Below are 22,278 nucleotides of genomic sequence, written 5' to 3'. Positions count from 1 at the left end.
TCACTAAGCTACTACCAATGAATTTACAATCAAACCTTTAAAATTACGTACTAAGACCGCTCCTTCTGTTGCATCCCTGACAACAAGGTTTTCTATTTGCATATCCAAACCAAAAACATATATATGCTAAAATTAGTAGCAGAACTATAGGAGAGATGAGAGGGGTGGTTTGTGAGTGATATTTAACCTTTTAAGCATTTAAGTGTATTTCAAGTAAACCTTATGAGGGATAAGTGATATTTTCATCATGTATACATTCAATTTACTAAAACCCCCTTCCTTTGACTACAAAAATACAATTTAATCCATCACTCCAGTCTCTACTCGTGGCAAAAGTCTTGGTCTACGTCTTTAGTGATCGCTTCAGCCCAAAAACCCCACTCTGTTCACTTACTTTCGGTCTTGAGCGTTCAGTTTCATTCAGTGTTGGATCTTTTCGAATCGGCAAAAGCGTGAAAGCTTCCGACTTGCTTTACGGTTTCAGGGCAAATGGAGTATCGTTTTAGATCTGGGTTTTGCGTTTTGATCATTCTTGTCTGCGTAAGCCTTTGTGGGTTTGCTTCAGTTTGTGCGCAAATTCAAAAACCGAAGAATGTTCAGGTCGCTGTTCGGGCCAAATGGTCCGGCACTCCATTGCTTTTAGAAGCTGGGTATGTTTTTGTTCTCTTATATTCATTTATTTATAATTGGAAGTTTGATTTTGTTTTTCCTTTTCATTTAATGATTGAAGCGATTGTTTGAATTTGTTTTTGATGAATTCTTAAATGGTTGTTTTTGGTTTTGTTGTTTTAGTTAACCAAAGTGATTGTTGAATCAGTTTATGAGAGTTTAGTTTCAATGAAATGGGTATTATTTATCTCCGCGTTGTGTTACATTGTAGTATTGTTTGCAAAGAGAGTGTAGTTTCTATGAAATGGTAATTTATTTTCGTGTTGTATTACATTAAAATGTTGATTCATTGGAAATGTTCTCGAAACATTTGAATAGCTATTGGTACTTTGGTAGATACACTCTATGATCTTTAGTGAATCTTTTGGTTTTGACCATGTTTTGTGGCCTTTCATGGTGTATTCTGAAATTGTTCCTGAAGCACAACAAGTTTCAAATTCTATTGTAACTTCTTTCTGTTTCAATTTGGTGTAGTGAATTGCTGGCTAGCGAAAGGAAAGATCTTTTTTGGGAGTTCATTGAAAAATGGCTTCATTCTGAGGAGAATGATGCTGATTCCCGCACAGCCAAAGATTGCTTAAAAAGAATTGTGAGACATGGTAGCTCTCTTTTAAGTGAATCGTTGACATCACTATTTGAATTCTCTCTGACGCTAAGATCAGCATCCCCAAGATTGGTGCTTTACCGCCAGTTAGCAGAGGAGTCTCTTTCTTCATTTCCACCTTTTGATGATAGTAATTTGAAAAATGAGGTGGGAGGAGCTTCAGAAGCAAATGAAAAATTGGAAACTAAAAAATCAGATTCGCTGCTTGTTGGTGTAAATCCAAAGAGCCCTGGTGGAAAATGCTGTTGGGTGGATACTGGTGGGGCACTGTTCCTTGAGGTTTCAGAACTGTTAATGTGGCTTCGCAGCCCCTCTGAACTGTAATTACTGCTCTATTAATTTCTTGTAATCACATTTCAATTTTGTAATAATTCTGATAACTGTAATATACTACATTTTATTCATTAATTTGTTTATTGCTTGGAGAGCAGGACTGGGGAGTCATTTCAGCAGCCTGAATTATTTGATTTTGATCACATTCATGCCGAGTCAAGTATTTCAAGTCGTACTGCTATTCTTTATGGAGCTCTTGGATCTGATTGCTTTAAGGAGTTTCACATCAACTTAGTTCAAGCTGCCAAAGAGGTCCGCTGCATATTCTTTAAAGATTCTTTTTATTGTCATATTTTTTTGGACATTGATATAATTGATTTCTGGTGTTAGTTTTGTTGCTATATGAAATGGACTGTTTCTTCAAGAAATTCATGGACTTGTTTATTATGAAGTTAATTAAGGTTAATAATTGTGATTTTGTAAAATCTTCTATCTGAGGATGCTCCTGTATTGAATGAGAAGGCAATCGTAAATGGTTTCTGTCATCACATCTATGAGTATGGGAAAGTTTTGACCCATCATCATTTGGGATGACTTGGGGATTCTCTTTTCATTTGTTAAGCGATATTTTAGTGTTAATCCGATTGTACACAGCTGATATTGCTGATGTTTTGGTCTTGAAAACTTAAGTTTCTTACGAAAAGGAACAATGTATGTCACAGATGAATGGATGGTAGTTCTCAGATGATTCTAGAGTCTTCAAAATCACCTCATTTTAGTTGAATGCAATATGTTTTATTTACTTTGTCTATTTGAATTTGATATATGATTTACTTCATTTTGACAAAAAGTTTTCTTTGTGGTACTGCTAAATTCCAGGGGAAAGTTATGTATGTTGTTAGACCAGTATTACCTTCTGGCTGTGAAGCAAATGTTGGCAATTGTGGTGCTGTTGGTGCGAAAGATTCCTTAAACCTGGGTGGATATGGCGTCGAGCTCGCTTTGAAGAATATGGAATATAAGGCTATAGACGACAGTATGATAAAAGAAGGTTAGAATATATGAGTCATGCAATATCATTCTTTATTCTGATTTAAGCAAAAACCTAGAAAGGCCAACTTAATTTAGTATTGAAGCAAACTCGTACTGGTGTGCACTGTTATTTAAGTCATTGTATGGATATATTCTGTCAGTCTTGTGTCTGTTAGTTTATTGCATGATTGTCTAGCATTGCTGTTTACTTCATCCATTATTAATCTTCTCCATTCTTAGTTGTGCTTTATGTTTTATAAGTTGTATTTATACTTGGTATTTCTTTATTGTTGTTTGATAACACTGTTGGAATTTCTTGAGTATCATTATTTCAAGTCCACATATCTTAAAAGGAATTGTTGCTGATGAATCATTGACTTCGGGACATTATTTCCTAGCTTAGACATGAAAGGCTTCTTACTGCTGTGACAGAATAATTGTTCTTGGCTCAATGTATTGTTGGTTCTTACCATCGTTCATCGAGGATTTACTTTCCAATTCGTAAAAGTGTGAGGTTTGAGTTGCAGGTGTTACTCTTGAAGATCCTCGGACTGAAGATCTTAGCCAAGAAGTTAGAGGCTTCGTATTTTCTAAACTTCTGGTTTGTATTCTTACCATTCAGTGTACTTTCTCAGATTATTGTCTTATATTTTCATTTTTTCCATTGTATTTTGTATTTCTGTTTTCAATTTTTGTCTTCAATTTTGGCTTTAGTTAGTTGTAGAAAAAATGTTAAAAGATTTGGTTAAATTCTAGAAGAAAGACAGAGGAGGGACAAGAACCAAAATAACTATATTAGATGTAGGAAATGTACACACAGGAGGGACAAGAAGTCCATAAAGACAAAAGTCAAAAATCCCCAAGCCCAAGAACTGTAAATCTTAGAAGATGAAAATTCTAAGTAATGAACTTACACCATAGCTGCTTCCCCATTAATGAAAATAAAGAAGAAAGAGAAATCTTTAGACTTCGGAGAGATAGAAGCCCATAGAGAAGCCCAGAATTTAACTGTGTCCCAACGAAACATGTAATCCTCCATCACTTTGTTCTCAAAAATTCTTAAGTTTCTTTCGATCCATAGGACCCAAAATATAGCCATAACTGCGCAATCCCATAAGACAGAAGCCTTATCCCTACCTTTCAAGTCTCAAAAATTTTTTCCAAGAGAAAAGGAAAGCTTGTTGAATTCAGCTTATCATATTTTCCTGGATATGCTCCCTCTACCTCTTAGTTCCCACCCAAATTGTGAATTTTCAGTTCCCAGCCAAATTGTGAATTTTTCTTGTCCAAAGAAGAGAAGTCAACTACTTTGTTTCCCTTTTCTTTGCCCAATAAACAAAAATTAAGTCAGCTTATACAAATTATTCTCTTGCATTATGTGATAAAAGATGAAAAAAGGCTCTGAAATGCGAATGTTCAACCCACCATAGAGAATCTTTATAAAGTTTGGCTGTTTAAAATTTTGACACAAAACTCAGATTTTTCTATCTGTTTGATTTTTTTTCCCCTTAAATTTTATTTTAGGTGTGATTTTAGGTGTTTATAGCTTCAGAGTTAAGGTTTTGGATCATTATCTTCTAGCTACTTTTATTATGCATTAATATCTGTCTACTTCAACTGGTCTTAGAGAGTTGAGCTTATTAACTATAACTACTTTGGAAATGAATCAACCAGTGCAAATCTACAATTACATTAGCAATTGCTAGTGTTTTTTAAGGAATATGCTGTTGGTTATAACATAAAGTTGCAAAAGGACACTAATGATTGTTAACGAAAGTGTGTCTAGTTGATACCTTTCCGAAGTTGTTGTGGATAATTGTAGTGATTTAAAACATACTGTAGCTGGGTGATATTAAGGTATAACAAAAGTTGTTGGGTGATGGTAACCTTTGGTACTACAGGATAAAATAGCTCAAACTTGAGAAAATTATTTCAAGATTGATGGAGTATACATTCATGATTCAGTTGACACAGGACAATCATGCAGAATGAAGCTCAGACCACTGTTTGTATGGATTTAGGCTTTAACCAGAGTTTAATAATTTGACTTGGGCTTCAATTTTGTTGTGCGTATTTGAAAATTTTCTTTGCTGTAAAATTGTGGTACTCTTTTTTGTCTGGTGCGCTCTCATGATTCATAGCCTGTTAAGTTTAAGGATCTGCCGCTATCTCCTTACAAATCAATGTTTTTAACGCTAACTTAATAAGAGGCTTGGTGAATAGAATTTCAAATTTGTGCATCATCTTTCTTTGTCTCTGTCTTAGAGTTCGAATATGGAGCTTCGTAGCTCATTGTTCTGAGCTGGATTGCTTGAAGTTGCAGAAAACTGATCTAAATCAGATATAAAGTTTTAGGCCTTTGTCCTAGTACCCTCAGATCCAGCTGTTGAACTACCACTTCTAGACATAGGCTTCAAAACTAGGAAATTTCATGCTATTGATGCTTTTATTACAAAGTGCTGTGCCATCAAGACAAAAATTTGAACGAGGAACTGTTAGAATTAGTGAGGCTATAAAAAATACACGAATATTAATACAAAGTAGATGTAGTGGATAGTGATTGCATTAATGAGTAGATGACTATGTACAGTGAAGACTGATTAATAAATCAGTTGGGAGAACTATAAAGACTTGTAATTTCTGATATATTGCCTCTCCTCGGTTGCTTTTGACTGACTGTTGTTGCTAATGGTGTCTGTTAGGCGAAACTACAGTGTGGTGATTGTTATGGGGTTATAATTGAGATGAATTTCTCTAGTGCAAAATTTGCACCTGTTTACAATAAAGCTAACGATTTCTTCTCAATATCTTTGTAGGAACGCAAACCTGATCTTACATCTGAGATAATGTCTTTCAGGGATTACTTGTTGTCTTCGACAACATCAGAAACGCTCGAAGTTTGGGAATTAAAGGGTATAAATAAGTCCTTTTTACTCTCAATATTAATTTCAGGCACTGCAATTTGTCTGATGCTTTCATTTCAACAGATTTAGGGCATCAAACTGCTCAGAGAATAGTTCATGCATCTGACCCTTTGCAGTCAATGCAAGAAATTAGCCAAAATTTTCCAAGTGTGGTTTCTTCTTTGTCTCGTATGAAGGTATTTTTTATGTTGTGGATACAGAAGTTATATATATATATTTTTAAAGGGATTGAGGAAAGTCCAAATTCATTTTCTAGCCCTTACCTCCCCCAAGATTCGAAGCCGGGTGGCCAGCTAAGTAAAGCTGTTTTATAACCACTCGGCCTCGCCCTTGGGGGCAGTACACAAGTTATATCTGAATGTGGAATTACAGTTAAGACATGTGAAGTATTTGCTCGATACCTAAATTATGGAATTTGTTTTCATGTTGCAGCTCAATGATTCAATCAAGGATGAAATAGTTGCAAACCAGCGATATATGCCTCCTGGGAAGTCCTTAATGGCTCTCAATGGTGCTTTAATCAATATCGAAGACATTGACCTTTACCTGTAGTGCTTTTCTTATCCTTCTAATTTCTTTTTTCTCTTTTCAAGCTGAAGATCTTACATATTCTTAATTTTTTGGAGCCTCTTTTTGTGGTCCATTTACTCTTGAAAGTAACGTTGTTGATTTAAGTTTTGAGGGAGACTCATACTAGTACATGATATCTTGTTAAATAAAATTGCATGATACTATATCATGCTATTGTTTTTGACAAGACCATATCACATCTGTTTCTTGTATGATTGTTGGATCCTACAAAGGAAGCTAAAGTTCTTTGATACTATACTTCATCCTAGTTGTGCTTATAAGAGACTCTTTTAGAAAAGGAAAATTAAGCATAGCCCATCATTGTCTAGTTGATACGATCAACTCTCATGGTTTCATTAGTTCCTCTGTTTCTTATTATATTTTCTTGCCAATAATTGTACCTGACGTTTTCTGCAATCTTATGCTTTTCAAAATTTTCGCCTTGTGAAAAACAAGGATCAGAGTTGCATTGTGATGATATCTGGCAGTCAAATTTTCAGGAATTGAAAGTATGAAATACGAACAAAGCTGCCTGAATAAAATAAGTAATTAGGCAATTGTTTTAGTGGGTTAAGTTTTTGACTTAAAAAATTCTGACTAGAGTCCCATAATGCAAATTATCCAATGGATGGGATTACTGATTCAGATAAAAGAAATCACTCTTAGATTGAGGCCAATTCGTTATTAAGCTTTTCTTTTCTTGAAGTTCTCTCAGGATTGGTCTGTTTGCTGTTTATGTGCAAGGTCCGGTTTTTTGAAATACATTTTGTTGTCTTCATTATAATTTTGTGCTTTTCCTTATGATTTTAGGTTTTGTTTTTAATCTATTCCTTTTTGTATAGGTTGATTGACTTGGTTCATCAAGAGTTATCCTTGGCCGATCAATTTTCAAAGTTGAAGGTTATGCATGCTGATTCTCTGTCTCTCCTAATTTAGTAATCTGGAACAATATGCTTGAACAAATTAGTGTAGCTGAATTATTCACCTTGGCCTGTTAGAGGAGTCCCCTTTAAATAACATAGATGCATCATTTTAAAAAATGTCTCTAATTGTTACTAATCAGGCAACTTTCTCAAGCCTACTTCTAGTATTTTTTGAGCAAAAACCCTTTACGCACTAGCTTCTTATTAGCTTATAAACAGTAAATAGCTGAAGCAGTGAAATGAAGGAAAATAGTTTCATTGTTTGTTCCATTCTCAATTCTTCTAGTCATGGTTGAATGGATGCACATTTTATGCACTTCCCTTAGATGATAATGCATTAGTGTAGAGTCTGACTTGGTTGGTTTTAACATCAATAGGACAAGTTTCCTTTACTTCTTGCGCATAATCTCGCGACATCATTTGAGGTGCATCCTTGCTGAGGTTGCATCTTTCTATGGTCATCTTGTTTACGTTATGACTGCAGCAGTATGTTACATATTTTCAAAAAGTTTATTTTTGATTCATGCACATTTTATGCACTTCTGTTAGATGTAATGCTTTTAGCATGCAGTCTTCGTTTTTAACATCGATAGGACAAGTTTCCTAAACTTTTTGCACGTAATCGTGAGACATCATTGAGTTGCATCTTTGCTGAAGTTGCAGCTTTGTGTGGTCATCTTGTTTTTGCTAATATGACTGCAATTTCAATGTCTCATTTTTCTAACATTTTGCTCTAATACATACTGAGGTAGTGTATGTGTGATTCATCTCTTGTAGGCTCTATTAAATTTTTTGTTAAATATTTGGTAAGAAATGATCATCCTTTAATAATATCCTGATTTCCACTTGATGACTTTTTTCTTTTTGTGTCAACCAAATCTTCCTAATGACGTGTTCTGTAGTTGTATATGTTTTATTTCTGAACTTGCTTGCAATGTGTTCTCGTATATATGTCTATGCTGAGCTTTTGAAGGTGAACTTTTTGAAATTCTCAAGGCAGCTTCTATCTACTGTTACACCATTTTGATTGGGATTTTTGAATTTTTCCCCCTTTCCAACAATCAGATTCCACGTACCATTACACAGAAACTCCTATCAACTGTACCTCCGGCTGAGTCCAGTATGTTCCGTGTTGATTTTCGTTCAACTCATGTTCAATATCTCAATAACTTGGAAGAAGATGCAATGTATAAGCGCTGGCGAAGCAATATAAATGAGGTAGGTCTTCTGTTCAGTCTCTGTTTCCGTAGTTAAATTTGTTTCAGTATACATGGATTCCTGGAGAATTAATTCTAACAAATTATTCTGTAGATTTTGATGCCTGTCTTCCCTGGACAACTACGTTATATCCGGAAGAACCTGTTTCATGCAGTTTATGTTCTTGATCCAGCTACAGTCTGTGGTCTTGAGGCATGTTTTATATCTGTTGTACTGATTTTGTTTTTCTTTTTCCAACCTTTCTTTAGGATTATACTTCAAAAAGTTTTCGTCATAATCTATCTCTGGAGTTGTGCAGGTTATCGACATGATAATGTCATTGTATGAAAACCACTTCCCCTTAAGATTTGGGGTAATACTCTATTCTTCTAAGTTCATCAAGAGTATTGAAATAAATGGTGGTGAGCTCCATTCCCCTGTTGCAGAGGACGACAGTCCAGTCAATGAAGATATATCCAGTTTGGTATTTTCTTTGTATAGTCATTTATTGTTTTTTCTTGTCTTAATCTTACTTTAAGAGTTGTGCTATTGCCAGCAATATTGGTTCCTCTGCTGTCTGTTCATTAGATGTGTTTTTCATTCAATTAATTTTTTCAATAATTCATTTTGCCTATATATAATCTTAGAACTATTCTTCTTTGCTAACTATGTTTCTAATTGATAAGAGTTTTTTTTTTTTGGGAGTGGTGGGGTAAGACTAATGAATAATGTCTTTGTTATTGGTTTTGCAGATTATACGCCTTTTCCTTTTTATTAAGGAAAGCCATGGGACTCAAACAGCTTTCCAGTTTTTGAGCAATGTATGAGTTTGTTTCTTTTATATTCTTGGGTTTATGTAAATTGGAATTATCAAGGTGTAATATTGGTCATTTTCATTCTATTGATTGTCTGTAGTTATATTTAACTTGTGCATGCCTGGCTTGTGTTTGTGGCCTCTTTTCTGACCTCAACGATGTGATTTTAAGCTGGAAAACTAGTTCTCTTATTCTCCTCCCCCCCCCCCCCCCCCAGATTTTTGGTCATTCTTTTGGTGTTATCATCATTGCCATTGTATTATTGCTATTCTTGTTATATTATTGATCTTATTCTAATAATTTTTATTGCTTGCCTATGGATATTTGTCGATGGAAACTTCGTCTATGTAAAGGGAAAATGAGTCAATTCTTAACCCCCTACCTCTCTAGGATTTGAACTCTGGGTGGCTAGCCAAATGAAGCTACCTAAAAACTACTAGGTTCCTCAGGAGGCCAATGTACTAATTGTAATGTGAAGAAAGCCATTATGAATTAAGTGACAAATTCTGTCTACGCTTATGATAATCTTTTTCATTGGTATGTTAAACCAACCATCTTGATGTATGAAGGCTAACAAGGCCCTATACAATATGTTAGTTTATATCTGGAAGTTAATGGTCGGAGGGACAGGAGTGTGCCTTGGTCTGTGAGGAAATATAGAGAGTGCGAACTTGAAAGTTATAAGTGATAAGTTGTCTCTTATGCTTTGTTAGTTTGAAATTCCTCTGTTATTTTGCATCATCTTACTGCTGTGCTTTTCCTAGCCTTTAGTTGCTCGAGAAAACAATTGTATGACAGAGTTTCAAGTTATTTCCAAACTTGACAGGTAAATAGGTTACGAATGGAGTCGGCAGATTCTGCTGATGATGATGCTCTTGAAATACATCATGTTGAGGGAGCTTTTGTAGAAACCATCTTGTAAGTTTTCAGGAGATATTTTTTGTATTCTTTTCACATCCTTATATAAGCTTTAAGATTCTTTGCAATATTTATTTAACCTAGATGAAATATTTTTTTTCTTTCTGTTTTGTAGGCCAAAGGCTAAAACTCCACCCCAAGATATGTTACTAAAGCTGGAAAAGGAAAAAACTTTCATGGACCAATCTCAAGAGAGTTCCATGTTTGTTTTCAAGCTGGGGCTGACCAAACTGAAGTGTTGCCTCTTGATGAATGGTCTTGTATCTGAATCTTCTGAGGTATTGCCGCCTACTACATTTGTGCTTTTCAGTGGACATCCGTGGAACTAAAATATTTTCTTGCTTCTCAAAAAAAAAAAAAAAAAATTACTTTGCTTTATAACTTTATTTGTTTCCAATGTCTGTTATGTCCATTAGATTGGAGTTGATTGTTTCACAAATGTCATGAATGTGTTATTAACTTTCTGATTTCATAATGTTTTCCATTCTAATAGTTTTCGCTGAGAGGGTCGTTTACTTATTTATAAATTTATTAGTAATAATAACGCTATCATTAGTTGCTTACTCAGTTGGGATACTTGGTTTCTATCCCAATTGATGTGGGATCGTAGGTATCATTCTTTGATTGGTTTGTGACAATGATTAGTAATAAAATCAAATAATGGTATACACGTGACAATAATTGAGGTGACGCGTTAGTTGGGATACAAACTAAGAATCCTAACTGAGCAAGCATAGCATTTTTGTATTAATAAATATTACATAGATGTAAACCAAACTTCCCCAACACAAGTGAGTATGATTTGAAAATTCCATCATACAAACTCAAGAGATTCTAACCGTTGAACCAACTGGCACCTGCTGTTTTGCTAAGAGTTCCTCTTACTGAGATTTTTGTATTACTTTCAGTGTGTATTCCAAAAGTCAGAGATAGGTTTTCTCCAAAAAAAGGGGGCAGACATAAGTGTTGCACCATTGTTGAATTTAGTCTTTAAGATCTTTACGATCTCCATAATAATTTTGGGTTGCTTTTATCAGGAGGCCCTTCTTAATGCCATGAATGATGAGCTTCAAAGAATACAGGAACAAGTTTATTATGGGAATATAAATTCTTATACTGATGTTTTGGAGAAAGTCCTATCAGAAAGTGGTATCAATCGCTATAATCCACAGGTAAAGAGTCAACTCTGAGATTCTTTTCTCAATTACGTAATATTTTTCTACGATATATTGGAGTTTGTCATATCTCTCTCTTGTGTTTACGCATGCACAGACAGTCACAAAATAGCTCTTTACTTTATATAATGCGTATACAATGAACATTGTTACATGTTCCTTATGAAACAAAAGTTGTGTTGTATGTAGATAATCACTGACGCCAAGGTTAAACCTAAGTTTATTTCTCTGGCTTCATCATTTCTTGGAAGGGAGACCGAGTTAAAAGATATTAACTACTTGCATTCTCCAGAGAGTAAGACTTTATGTCATAACTATTAGCTCCAATGTTGCATTTTCTTGATATCTGTATGATGATGTGTGGTTTCTTTGATCGAACTGTCTCAGCTGTGGACGATGTGAAGCCCGTGACACATCTTCTGGCTGTTGATGTCACATCAAAGAAGGGGATGAAGTTGCTTCATGAAGGAATCCGTTTTCTGGTTATTCAAATCCTCCAACGCATACTTGATTTTAGTGCCATGCCATATCAAATTTATTGTTGATCATCTCTGTCAATATGGATATTCTAATAATGTGTTGTCATCCAGATTGGAGGGTCCAAAGGTGCACGTCTAGGTGTGCTATTTAGCGCCAGTCGGGAAGCTGATTTACCAAGTATCATTTTTGTTAAGGCTTTTGAGATAACTGCATCCACATATAGGTTTGTGAAGTTTTTGAAGGCATTATATGCTATATATTTCCTAAATTATTGTAAACACTCTACTATGTTTTCCTTCAAGGTTTCTGATAATATGTCTTCAATGTGAATTATGTGATCGCTTATTTTATGTATTATGCAGTCATAAGAAGAAGGTGCTAGAATTTTTGGATCAATTATGCTCATTTTATGAGCGTACGTATCTTCTGGCATCTTCAGCAACTGCTGACAGTACTCAAGCATTTATTGATAAAGTCTGTGAGTTTGCTGAGGCAAATGGCTTATCTTCCAAGGTTTACAGAGCCTCTCTTCCTGAATATTCGAAAGGGAAAGTGAGAAAACAGTTGAATAAGGTATATAATTAGAAATTGTCCATAGGCCTTTAAAATATTTGTTTTTGAGGGGGAAAAAATCCTTTTATATTCATGAAAATCATTGATTGACTTGTATCTGCTGAGGCTTTTGCTTTTGATTGCTTTATTTTCTCTTGCACTGTAAGTTTCTTCCTGGTTCTTTGAGATTCATGTGCTTGATTAATATTGAAATTTCTCGTTAATGAAAAGCTATTAAATAAGTGCAGGTGGTACAGTTTTTGCATAGGCAGCTTGGGGTTGAATCTGGTGCAAATGCAGTCATTACAAATGGGAGGGTGAGACATATATATATATATATCCCTCTCTTTCTTCTAGTATTTATTTTTTGTGCTGAAAATTATTTTAATGTTCACTTTTGTCTGTTGGGTAATTTAGAAGTCCAACTGATTGGGTTGATATCTCATTTCCTGTTCCTGCAAATAATTTTGGCTTTTATTGTTCATCATATTTGCATCTATTTTAAGAGTATCCTTGACATCTCAAATTTTTTTTCAAAATCTCTCTCCAAAATAGTGTGTTATTCATCAAGTATGTGAGATGCTTAGTAAATTCACTAAGAACTTTGGAGAATTTGTTATCCACTTGATGAATGACACATCACATGCCACTGAATTTGGGATTAAAATTTTGGGATAAAGCTGGGAATTTGTAGCATCACTCTTATTTAATGATGTTGCCAGTTTATTAATCTTATCAGCTTTAATGTTTGATAGGTGACATTTCCTATTGATGAAAGCACATTTCTGAGTCATGATCTGAGTCTTTTGGAGTCAGTGGAATTCAAGCACAGAATAAAACACATTTGGGAAATTATTGAGGAAGTAAACTGGCAGGAGACCTATCCGGATATAGATCCTGACATGCTAACAAGGTTTGTTGGTTTTCTACTCCTTGTTGCTGTTATCTCTCTTTATTCTCTTGTTGCTTCCATGTATCAATTATGAGAGGGCAAAGGGCAAAGGGCAAAATATTTTGCAGCCATAAAAATTCTAGGAGTTGTAATGAGTGTTTTCTTAGAATTTACATCTTTAATTATGGCTCTCACCACCTACTAAAGATTTGTGAATCATTTTTCGATTCTGAATATTGACTGCAGATAGGTTATTCAGTTGGTAATCTGATTAGGAAGCAGATGTTGATTGTATTCCTTCATAAAGTATTATGTAAATGTCAGTATGTTTAAAAACAAATTTTTGGAGGCTGCTGATTTGGTAAATGCATCTTGCAGCAAATTTGTTAGTGATATTATCCTGTTTGTGACATCTTCAATGGCAATGCGGGATCGAAGTTCTGAAAGCGCACGTTTCGAGATTTTGAGTGCAGAATATAGGTATGGGCTTCTCAATGCAATTATTCACACCGAATTTAAGCTTAATCTTAAGTTTTTCCTTCCTCTGTTTCTTTAATTCACTGTCATTTAAACCATGGACTTGGAATATAAAATGTTCCACAGTTTTAGTTTTAATTCACTTTCCGATAAGACTATGGATTTAGAATATAAAACTTTCCGTAGTTCTATTTTAAGCAAGTTCGGTTTTTTTTTTTTTTTTTTTTTGCTAGGAAGCAAAGAAACTTGTATTAAGAAGAAAAACATGTACAAAAATTGAAAAAGGTGTCAACAAAACGATCTATACAATAGAATACTGATTGAATTTTTTATGTAGACTAGGATCTATATGACTATAAGATCTCACAACAAAAACAAACCCAAAAACGTAGATTTAAGCCAACACCCCTTCCCAGTTTAGATGAATGAAGAAAAAAGAAGGATCTTGAAATTCCTCGGTTACTAAGGCCCAAAGAAAAGCTAGTAATCTCACTCTTTCCCACAAAAAGATGTTTTCCTCAGAATCTTCAAAAAACGTTATATTTCTTTCGAACCAAATTTCCCTAAAAATGGCCAGAACTGAACATTTCCACAACACTCTAGCTTTTTCACCTTTTCCAAAACATGAACAAACTCTGAACGTGGAGAATTACTAGAAGCTGGCATCACCCAAGAAATACTAGCTGCCTGAAGTAATCTATGTCGCGACTGAATACTTGATGACAATGCAAAAACTAATGATCTGAAGCAAATTTCAGTCCAGATATACTTCATATTCCATAAATTGTTGTATTATTGTTGCTGCTGCCAGGAAGTACAATAGAAAGTGTTTCTCGATTATACCAGCGAGGTTGGTTTATTAGTGACCACACATAATTTCATTACTCTGATTAGTTGGTAAATTTTTCCAGCCTGCATGCTGCTGATAATGCCCTGACTTCTGAATATTATGTATGATTCATGATAAACTCAAAAAAGCAGGAAAAAAAAAGTAAAAAATAAAAAATAAAAGATGCTACCTACTTGTATTTTCTTCAAATATTGCTAGTTTGGAAATCATTTCTCAAGGAATGGTTTCACATTAAGGCTTCATATCTAAATTCAAATTTTATTTTGCTACATAATAATTTGGGTTAAGCATCTTGCATCTTATAATCAAATTCAATATTCAACAAACAGACTCCATGGCAATAATGCTCATTACAACTTTTCTTGCATCTTGTAAAATCTAATTCAATTCTGAGAATAAAGAATTTTGAAAATAATGTTTGGTCATGAATTCATGCCATAAATTCACAATATGTTGCTAATCCATTACTTTCTGCTTTCAGATCCATTGACCTTTTATTTAGATATTAATTTGAAGACTGAAGAATGCCACTTCTTTTTTCAGTTGTCTTGTGACAAGTAAAGGCTGATATTGTCAATTGATCTCTCTGAAAGAAAATACAAGTAGAATTTTTTTTTATATTGTTTTCATCTTATATGTGTGTCAGTATAAGTGTTAGTGCATATAAGCTAATTTAATTATTTTTAGACTTGACGTAATACCAATGTTATGCCCTTCATGGCTTAAGCTTTTGGGTTAAGGGGTTTCGCTACATGGTATCAAAGCCAAGATCATGTGTTCAAACCTCAGATCCTCACCGTACCTTAGCTAGTGCCTCACCTAATCCACATCCATCCAGGTCTATTCTTGTGGGATTCACATTGCATATGAGGAGGGCCTGATAGACTTGACTTGATACCAATGTTGTGCTCTTACCTTGCAGCTAAGCTTTGGGGTCAAAGTGTTTGACTAACTGTTAGTTTTGTCTCATATAAATCATAATCTCCTTTCTGGGGATCTTATATTAAGTTTCTATTGATTCTTAATTTTTAAACCATGATCTTACTTTTCATTCTTCTCTAATTAATTATTTGTGCAGTGCCGTTGTTTTCAATAGTGAAAATTCTACAATTCACATTGATGCTGTGATTGATCCTCTAAGTCCAACTGGCCAAAAGCTTTCTTCACTTCTTCGAGTTCTGCAGAGATATGCTCAGCCAAGCATGCGGATTGTTCTGAATCCAATGGTTAGTCAAATTTTATATATAACCAACTTTGTACTTATAGTCTATATTGCCCGTGAAATAGAAACAAGAGAGCTGTTATGTTTCTTTATGATATAATCTTCATTATCATTGATCCAACACCAAGAGCTATTCATATTTAGGTTGATGTTTAAAAGGACGAGGTATTTCTGCATGTGCCCTTGCAGTTTCTTTGCATTTGAAGAAAGAAGAAAAAATTGAGATGTATATGTGAATTTTTCAGTGTGTGGGTTGTAAGGTCTGAGATGTATAATGTTCACAAACTGACACCTATCCATATGTTACAATTGACACCGTTAGTATACAAGTGACACCTTTGGTAAAAGATGCTAGTTTTACTTTCGCCTTATGTAGAAAGCTCAGCAAGGCACCCCGCTGAAGTTCTTCGACAGCTGAATTTTTGTTTCTCCTTTCCGCCATCTTGCATGTGAAAAACTATATCTTATTGCTTCTTATGTGCAAAACTCTTGCATCTATTTTTGGCCTTTTCGAATTAGAGGATCGTTCTAACAGTCTCATAAGTGAGATTTCAGCTAAATATCTCACTTTTTGCCGTTAAAAGAAAAACAAAAGAAATTGTGCAAAACAATGCAGATTATTTCATTATCTGCACATTCTTTTCAGAATATTAAGATTTATTGAGATTCTTATAAATTATATTACTTGTCCGTTCGATATCTTTCCAGAACGAACCATGCTAATCTTTTCTAAATTTGGTTTAATTTATTGCCTTGTATTTGTTTTAGAAGTTTCTGTTACATGTGGTTTGTAATAAAATCAAACCTGCGTAGAAGCTTGAACTAATCTACTGATTATTAATGATATAGTGCTCTCTGCCTAAGAATTGTTATACATCACATTTAATCTGGATGTTCACCCAATTGTGTGAGCTGTCATGTCGCCTGGCTTTCAATTTTGACTACAGTCTTCCTGGATGTCGACAGGAATTCTGTTCCATTTGTGTTCAACATTGTTAGTTTCCTGGATCAGTTCTTGTTCTTTAGTTTAGACTGAGATTTGAAAACATTTAGGGGAGCAGGTCAACTCATTCTCAAGATTTGTAAATGTGAGCACACCCCAGTTTTGGTAGATGGCTTTGTAATTTATGTTCGTGTTATGAGATTTATGGGACAATTGCTATTGTAAAAGTATGTTGCATATTTTCTTTCTTCTAGTGCATGCTATCTATAATAGCCTTTCATATAATTCTGTGGTTTTAGGCTATAATATGCTTCTGTTTTTTGCAGAGTTCCCTTGTTGACATTCCTCTGAAGAATTACTACAGATATGTTGTTCCGACCATGGTATATCTCTGATTTGGAGAAAACCCAAGATTTGAGTTCCCATATCTGGTTTCTTAGTTGTGTTATCACTTTGCAGGATGATTTCAGCAATACCGATTACTCGATAAGTGGCCCTAAAGCTTTTTTTGCTAACATGCCATTGTCGAAAACCCTCACCATGAATCTTGATGTACCTGAGCCTTGGCTTGTTGAGCCTGTTATTGCGGTGTATGTTTCTCCCTCTTTGTAACATTCTGATTTTTAATTTTGTTTTGACACTACTTACTTTTTTGTACTTGTTCTGCACAGATGGAGAGACTCGTTTATTTTCTGTGAAACATCATTTTATTTGCCTAATGTACTATATGTTTTGTTTGTTCTTACTATCTTAGTCATGATCTGGATAATATTTTGCTTGAGAAGTTGGGTGACACAAGGACATTGCAAGCAGTTTTTGAGCTTGAAGCCCTCGTCCTTACTGGTGAGTTTATTTTTCTTGGGAATAGCATGAAATTTGGGGCATTCACCAGTTCTACATTCGGCGATCTCACAGTTACCAAGTAATGCATTTTACCTTTACTGTTGTGGTTGTTCAATGACTTGCCTTCGTATTTAGGTCACTGTTCAGAGAAAGATCATGAGCCTCCTCGGGGACTTCAGCTGATTCTTGGAACTAAGAGTACACCTCACTTGGTTGATACTCTTGTCATGGCCAATTTGGGTTATTGGCAGATGAAAGTCTCTCCTGGTGTTTGGTACCTGCAACTTGCTCCTGGAAGAAGTTCTGAGCTTTATGTCCTGAAGGAAGATGGTAATGCAAACGAAGACAGATCTTTGTCAAAACGTATTACCATAAATGACTTGCGGGGTAAAGTGGTTCATATGGAAGTAGTGAAGAAAAAGGGCAAGGAGAATGAAAAATTGTTGGTTTCTTCTGATGAGGATAGCCATTCACAAGCAGAAGTGAGTATTTGTTATGTTTGACTGAAATAGAATTTAGAAATATCAAGATATATAACAAGATTTGACAGATAAAAGATGGGATCTGTTGCCTTAAAATGGTTATTGCTGATATTTACAGGGACACTGGAACTCTAACTTCTTAAAATGGGCTTCTGGCTTTATTGGTGGTAGTGAGCAATCTAAAAAGGAAAAAGCTGCAGTTGTGAGTTCCCTCCTTATTTGTACATACACATTTTGGGCTTTTCCTGACATAAACATGTGAAACTATCTGTTTCTTGAATTGAAACCCCTCAAACTTTTGGTGTATTGAAATGGTTCCAGTTGAAATCATATAATTTGTTGCAAAGTTTCTCTGCTCTTTCATGTGACATCTTAGGAATTAAGTATTTTCTTGTATACTGCTATGCATTTCCTGCACCCCCTACTATCTTTGACCTCACTTTTGGTTTAGATGTCTTCAGTTTTCCATCCAAGCAGGTTGCTGATTTCTGAAATTTTTTCATAAATTTCTTTGAATCTAGAAATAGTGTAGGGGCATGAACCTAACTTTAAAGATTATGGAAATGTTGTTTAAAGAAGCTCTGTATTACTTTACATAAAAATAACCTTCTGCTCAAGATTGTTTTTCAGTCTTTCATGGAGATATAGTTGTATTATTTAGGGTGTCTCTATTATTGTGTAAATTGGTTAAACATATGATGCAATTATTGGAAAGTAACAACGTTTCATGCTTGATGTCATCTCTCAGGACCATGGGAAGGTTGAACGACATGGGAAAACAATTAATATATTTTCTATTGCTTCTGGACACCTGTAAGTCTACTGTTTTATCTTGCTAATTATTATCTCTGTCAGCATTCTATTTGCACAATGTCTCACTGTGCACTTTCTCTTGTGGGTTTTATTTGTATTTGTGGTTCATGTTCAATTTTCACATTACATATTTGTTGTATCGTAATAGATAAAAGCTACAAAATGCATAAGTAACCTAACCTTCTGCGACAATGAGGTACCTTCTGCGACTAGTTATATTATAATATTCCATGTTTCAATGTGACAATGAGGTACCTTCAATTCAAATTTTGCTTTGCTGTCTATTATTTTGTCCTCATTAAGGTGGAAGCCAGCAACGAAAGCCGCTGAATGTTAATTATTTCTATTTTTTACAGTTACATACTTTTTCCGGTCATATTACTTTGTCTTCAAATAGTACCGCATAGCAAAGTGAAGAAATACAAATATGTGCAGTGGTTGCACAGATAACCTTCCTTTTGAATTGCACTCATCCTGCAATTTTGATTTGATTTGTTCTTTGGTTGTCTTGAATTTCATGTAATGATGAGGCTGGTCAAGGGCTAAACTTGGTGTAGGAAGATGCAACTGCATACAACTTAGCTAGGCATCAGAGTTAGAACATGACAAGCTGGTCTTTTTTGGAAAGAAAATGGTGTACTATTTTAGAAATGTGCTATCTTCTGTTTTCCATATACAGTAGTTGGCCTGTAGATAAAACTGTTTCTTGTGTTTCTTTCCAGTCGAAGAATATCTAGTGTGAGATTTCCATTTAGGAAGGGATTTCTTTTGTTGGATGTGTCTAACAATAAGGAAAAGTCCATGCAATCAACACAAATCCTCCAAGAATACGTGGATTGTGTAGTGCACCCATCCACATATCCCATCCCATACAGCCCTGTCAGCATTATTTGTTCAGATACTTTTGTATTTTGGATTCTTTTGTTTTCTTTCTTAATCAGGTTTTGCTAAAAAAAATTATGTTTGATGATGTATTATGGCAGATATGAGCGATTCCTCAAAATCATGATTCTAAGTGTCTTGAAGAACACCTGTCGCCCGGTGAAATTCTGGTTTATAAAGAACTATCTTTCCCCTCAGTTCAAGGTTTTACATGTCTTATCTGCTTTCTTGCTAACTTTTTTACCTTTATTATTGATCTAACAAACAGAATAACTGGATTGCTTAACTTGCATATATTCTGGTTATTGACACTTCCTCAGGATGTGATTCCACATATGGCACAAGAGTATGGTTTCGAGTATGAACTTATCACCTATAAATGGCCTACGTGGTTGCATAAGCAAAAAGAAAAGCAGCGAATAATATGGGCTTATAAGATTTTGTTCCTTGATGTCATCTTTCCCCTCTCATTGGAAAAGGTATTTGTGTTTCTTGGATTGGGGTCATTTGACTAAGTTTTTTGCTTTATTTGTTTATAATGTAACCTAAAATATGTGGTATGTGTTCTTAAATTTTACAATTGTGTACTTCTGCAGGTTATATTTGTTGATGCGGATCAGGTTGTCAGGGCAGACATGGGAGAACTTTATGACATGGATATAAAAGGAAGACCTCTTGCATATACTCCCTTTTGTGACAACAACAAGGACATGGATGGGTATCGATTTTGGAGACAGGTAAATACCATTAGTATTTTTTTTTGTTTAATTTTATTTTGCTTTTCTGTTTTCCTTTTGCCTCTGATTCTCATATCTTGTATTCTCTAAATATAGCTTTGCCTGCTCATGTTTTCCCTTAATTTTTGTTATGGAACAGGGTTTCTGGAAAGATCATTTACGTGGTAGACCATACCATATAAGGTAGGTGGCTATTATCAGTTGAATTGCCAATTACTTGAACTCCTGAAAGAGCTTTTGGCTTGAACTATGATGTACTTCCTGCAGCGCTTTATATGTTGTTGACTTGAAAAGATTCCGTGAGACTGCAGCAGGAGATAATTTAAGAGTTTTTTATGAAACTCTTAGCAAGGATCCAAATAGTCTTGCCAATCTCGATCAGGTAAGTTGCTCAGTTATATTAATGATGTGGCATATCTTTTTCAAATTCAGTTTTAACATTTTGTGCCTTTAAAATTCTGGTATGACACTTCACAATGAAATAGCACTGCATTTCTGGTTTGTTGAGTATTTAGACTTGGCCCTTATTTCAGCTGGGCTTTTGGCCTGCAAGTTCTCAAGAACCCATCCCATTTTTTTGTGCCAGACTGACCAGTCCCCTCAAGCCGAAGCATGTGCTATGAAGTGGGACCTTTACCACCACGTGGTTCTGCTTTTGCAGTATTATCTTTTGTTCCAAATTAATGTGTTCTATATATTGTATTTCAGGATCTTCCAAACTATGCCCAGCATACAGTGCCCATTTTTTCACTTCCACAGGAATGGCTATGGTGTGAGTCATGGTGTGGTAATGCCACAAAATCTAAAGCAAAAACTATTGATCTTTGCAACAATCCAATGACTAAGGAACCCAAACTTCAGGTAAATATAAATTTAAAAATATTAGTATTAGGACCTTTTTGTCTTTCTCAAATGCAATATGAAATCTGAGACTAATAATCTTTGAGTTGCTGAGATCACACCTGATGTATTGACATGACGACATTTGGTAAATGATTGGTCATAATTTATGTATGGGATGCTGATCTTGACCAAGGCTGATTCACAGACATGAACACACATGCTCAAACTCACATATATCTAATCATCTGCTGTTCTATCAGGGTGCCAGAAGAATAGTTTCTGAATGGCCGGATCTCGACTCAGAGGCTAGGCAATTTACTGCAAAAATCTTAGGTGAAGAGGTGGTTACCCTAGAGACACCAGCACCTGTTGGTCCTATGCAAACTTCAGGAAGCGATGCTTCATCCAAAGGAGACCTGGAATCTAAGGCAGAGCTGTGATACTGAGATACCGGCAATTCGACTTTAGTTTATTTCAGAAGTTTTGGTGGAGATTTCTGATATTTGATGTGTTTCCCCTTTATACAACATTCATCAAGTTGGTCACCTTGGGCTAGTATGCAGTGTAGGAGATTCCTGACTCGGCACTTCTAGTTGCAAGAACCCTTGAAGATGTATGCCTTTTCCAAGCAAATTTTTTTTTGTAGGTTGCTTGCTGCTGGAATGGCTTCTAAAGTTACAAAGATTAAGTTAGGGAAATTATAAGTCAGTTATTTATATCAACTCAGACAATTGATCAGCCCTTACAATTTGTATACAAGGAAGGTCTCCTAAAAATGCTTAAGAGTTAAAGAGAGAAGCTGTACCATTTCACTTAGATTCTTTTCCCCCCTCCAGTTAATATTACCACAATCATATGCGGTGGAACAGAATGTTAAAGATTTTCTCAATTTGTAACATTTTATGCAAATGATTGAATAAGTATAATTCCTGAGAATTGAGATCTTAAATACCTTTTTTTTATTTAATATCATTTGTTTATGCATTTCTGGCTGGAGCCAGTGTTTTTAAACTTGAACCTTTTGCCTTATCCAATATGGCTAGATTGAAAAAAATTGGTCTAGTTGCACAGCATTTGTGTGATTAAATTCTTGTTAAGGAATAAAGAACTCTAACTTACATATACTTATGATTAAAATTTTTATATAATTTTATGATTAACA

General features: G+C 34.9%; 1 protein-coding gene across 2 annotated transcripts; it reads left to right on the top strand.

Moving 5' to 3' along the window:
* Window positions 1-324: 324 nt before the first annotated feature.
* LOC102612429 (UDP-glucose:glycoprotein glucosyltransferase) lies at window positions 325-22,065 on the top strand. Of its 2 annotated transcripts, none has more exons than XM_052440871.1 (37): window positions 325-650; window positions 1,144-1,593; window positions 1,705-1,858; window positions 2,426-2,597; window positions 3,106-3,179; window positions 5,395-5,491; window positions 5,566-5,678; window positions 5,935-6,050; window positions 6,915-6,972; window positions 8,061-8,213; window positions 8,307-8,397; window positions 8,504-8,676; window positions 8,945-9,013; window positions 9,834-9,925; window positions 10,041-10,203; window positions 10,963-11,097; window positions 11,290-11,395; window positions 11,488-11,582; window positions 11,691-11,803; window positions 11,943-12,153; window positions 12,381-12,449; window positions 12,888-13,045; window positions 13,403-13,504; window positions 15,430-15,577; window positions 16,843-16,899; window positions 16,976-17,106; window positions 17,271-17,359; window positions 17,495-17,841; window positions 17,960-18,043; window positions 18,590-18,654; window positions 19,638-19,740; window positions 19,857-20,015; window positions 20,133-20,273; window positions 20,413-20,456; window positions 20,541-20,655; window positions 20,982-21,134; window positions 21,377-22,065. In XM_052440871.1, exons 1-37 carry the CDS (start codon window positions 490-492, stop codon window positions 21,554-21,556), a joined length of 4,941 nt encoding a protein of 1,646 aa, XP_052296831.1. In that variant the 5' UTR covers window positions 325-489; the 3' UTR covers window positions 21,557-22,065. The 2 variants fall into 2 exon arrangements, with proteins under 2 accessions (XP_052296831.1, XP_006471024.2); XM_006470961.4 differs by having other exon boundaries at window positions 8,307-8,405; window positions 8,512-8,676.
* The last annotated feature ends 213 nt before the right edge of the window (window positions 22,066-22,278 follow it).

Source organism: Citrus sinensis, chromosome 5 (assembly GCF_022201045.2).
Source record: "Citrus sinensis cultivar Valencia sweet orange chromosome 5, DVS_A1.0, whole genome shotgun sequence".
In the NCBI taxonomy this organism is placed as follows: domain Eukaryota; kingdom Viridiplantae; phylum Streptophyta; class Magnoliopsida; order Sapindales; family Rutaceae; genus Citrus; species Citrus sinensis.
The sequence above is the reverse complement of the archived record's forward strand: the minus strand, read 5'-3'. Positions and strand labels throughout refer to the sequence as shown.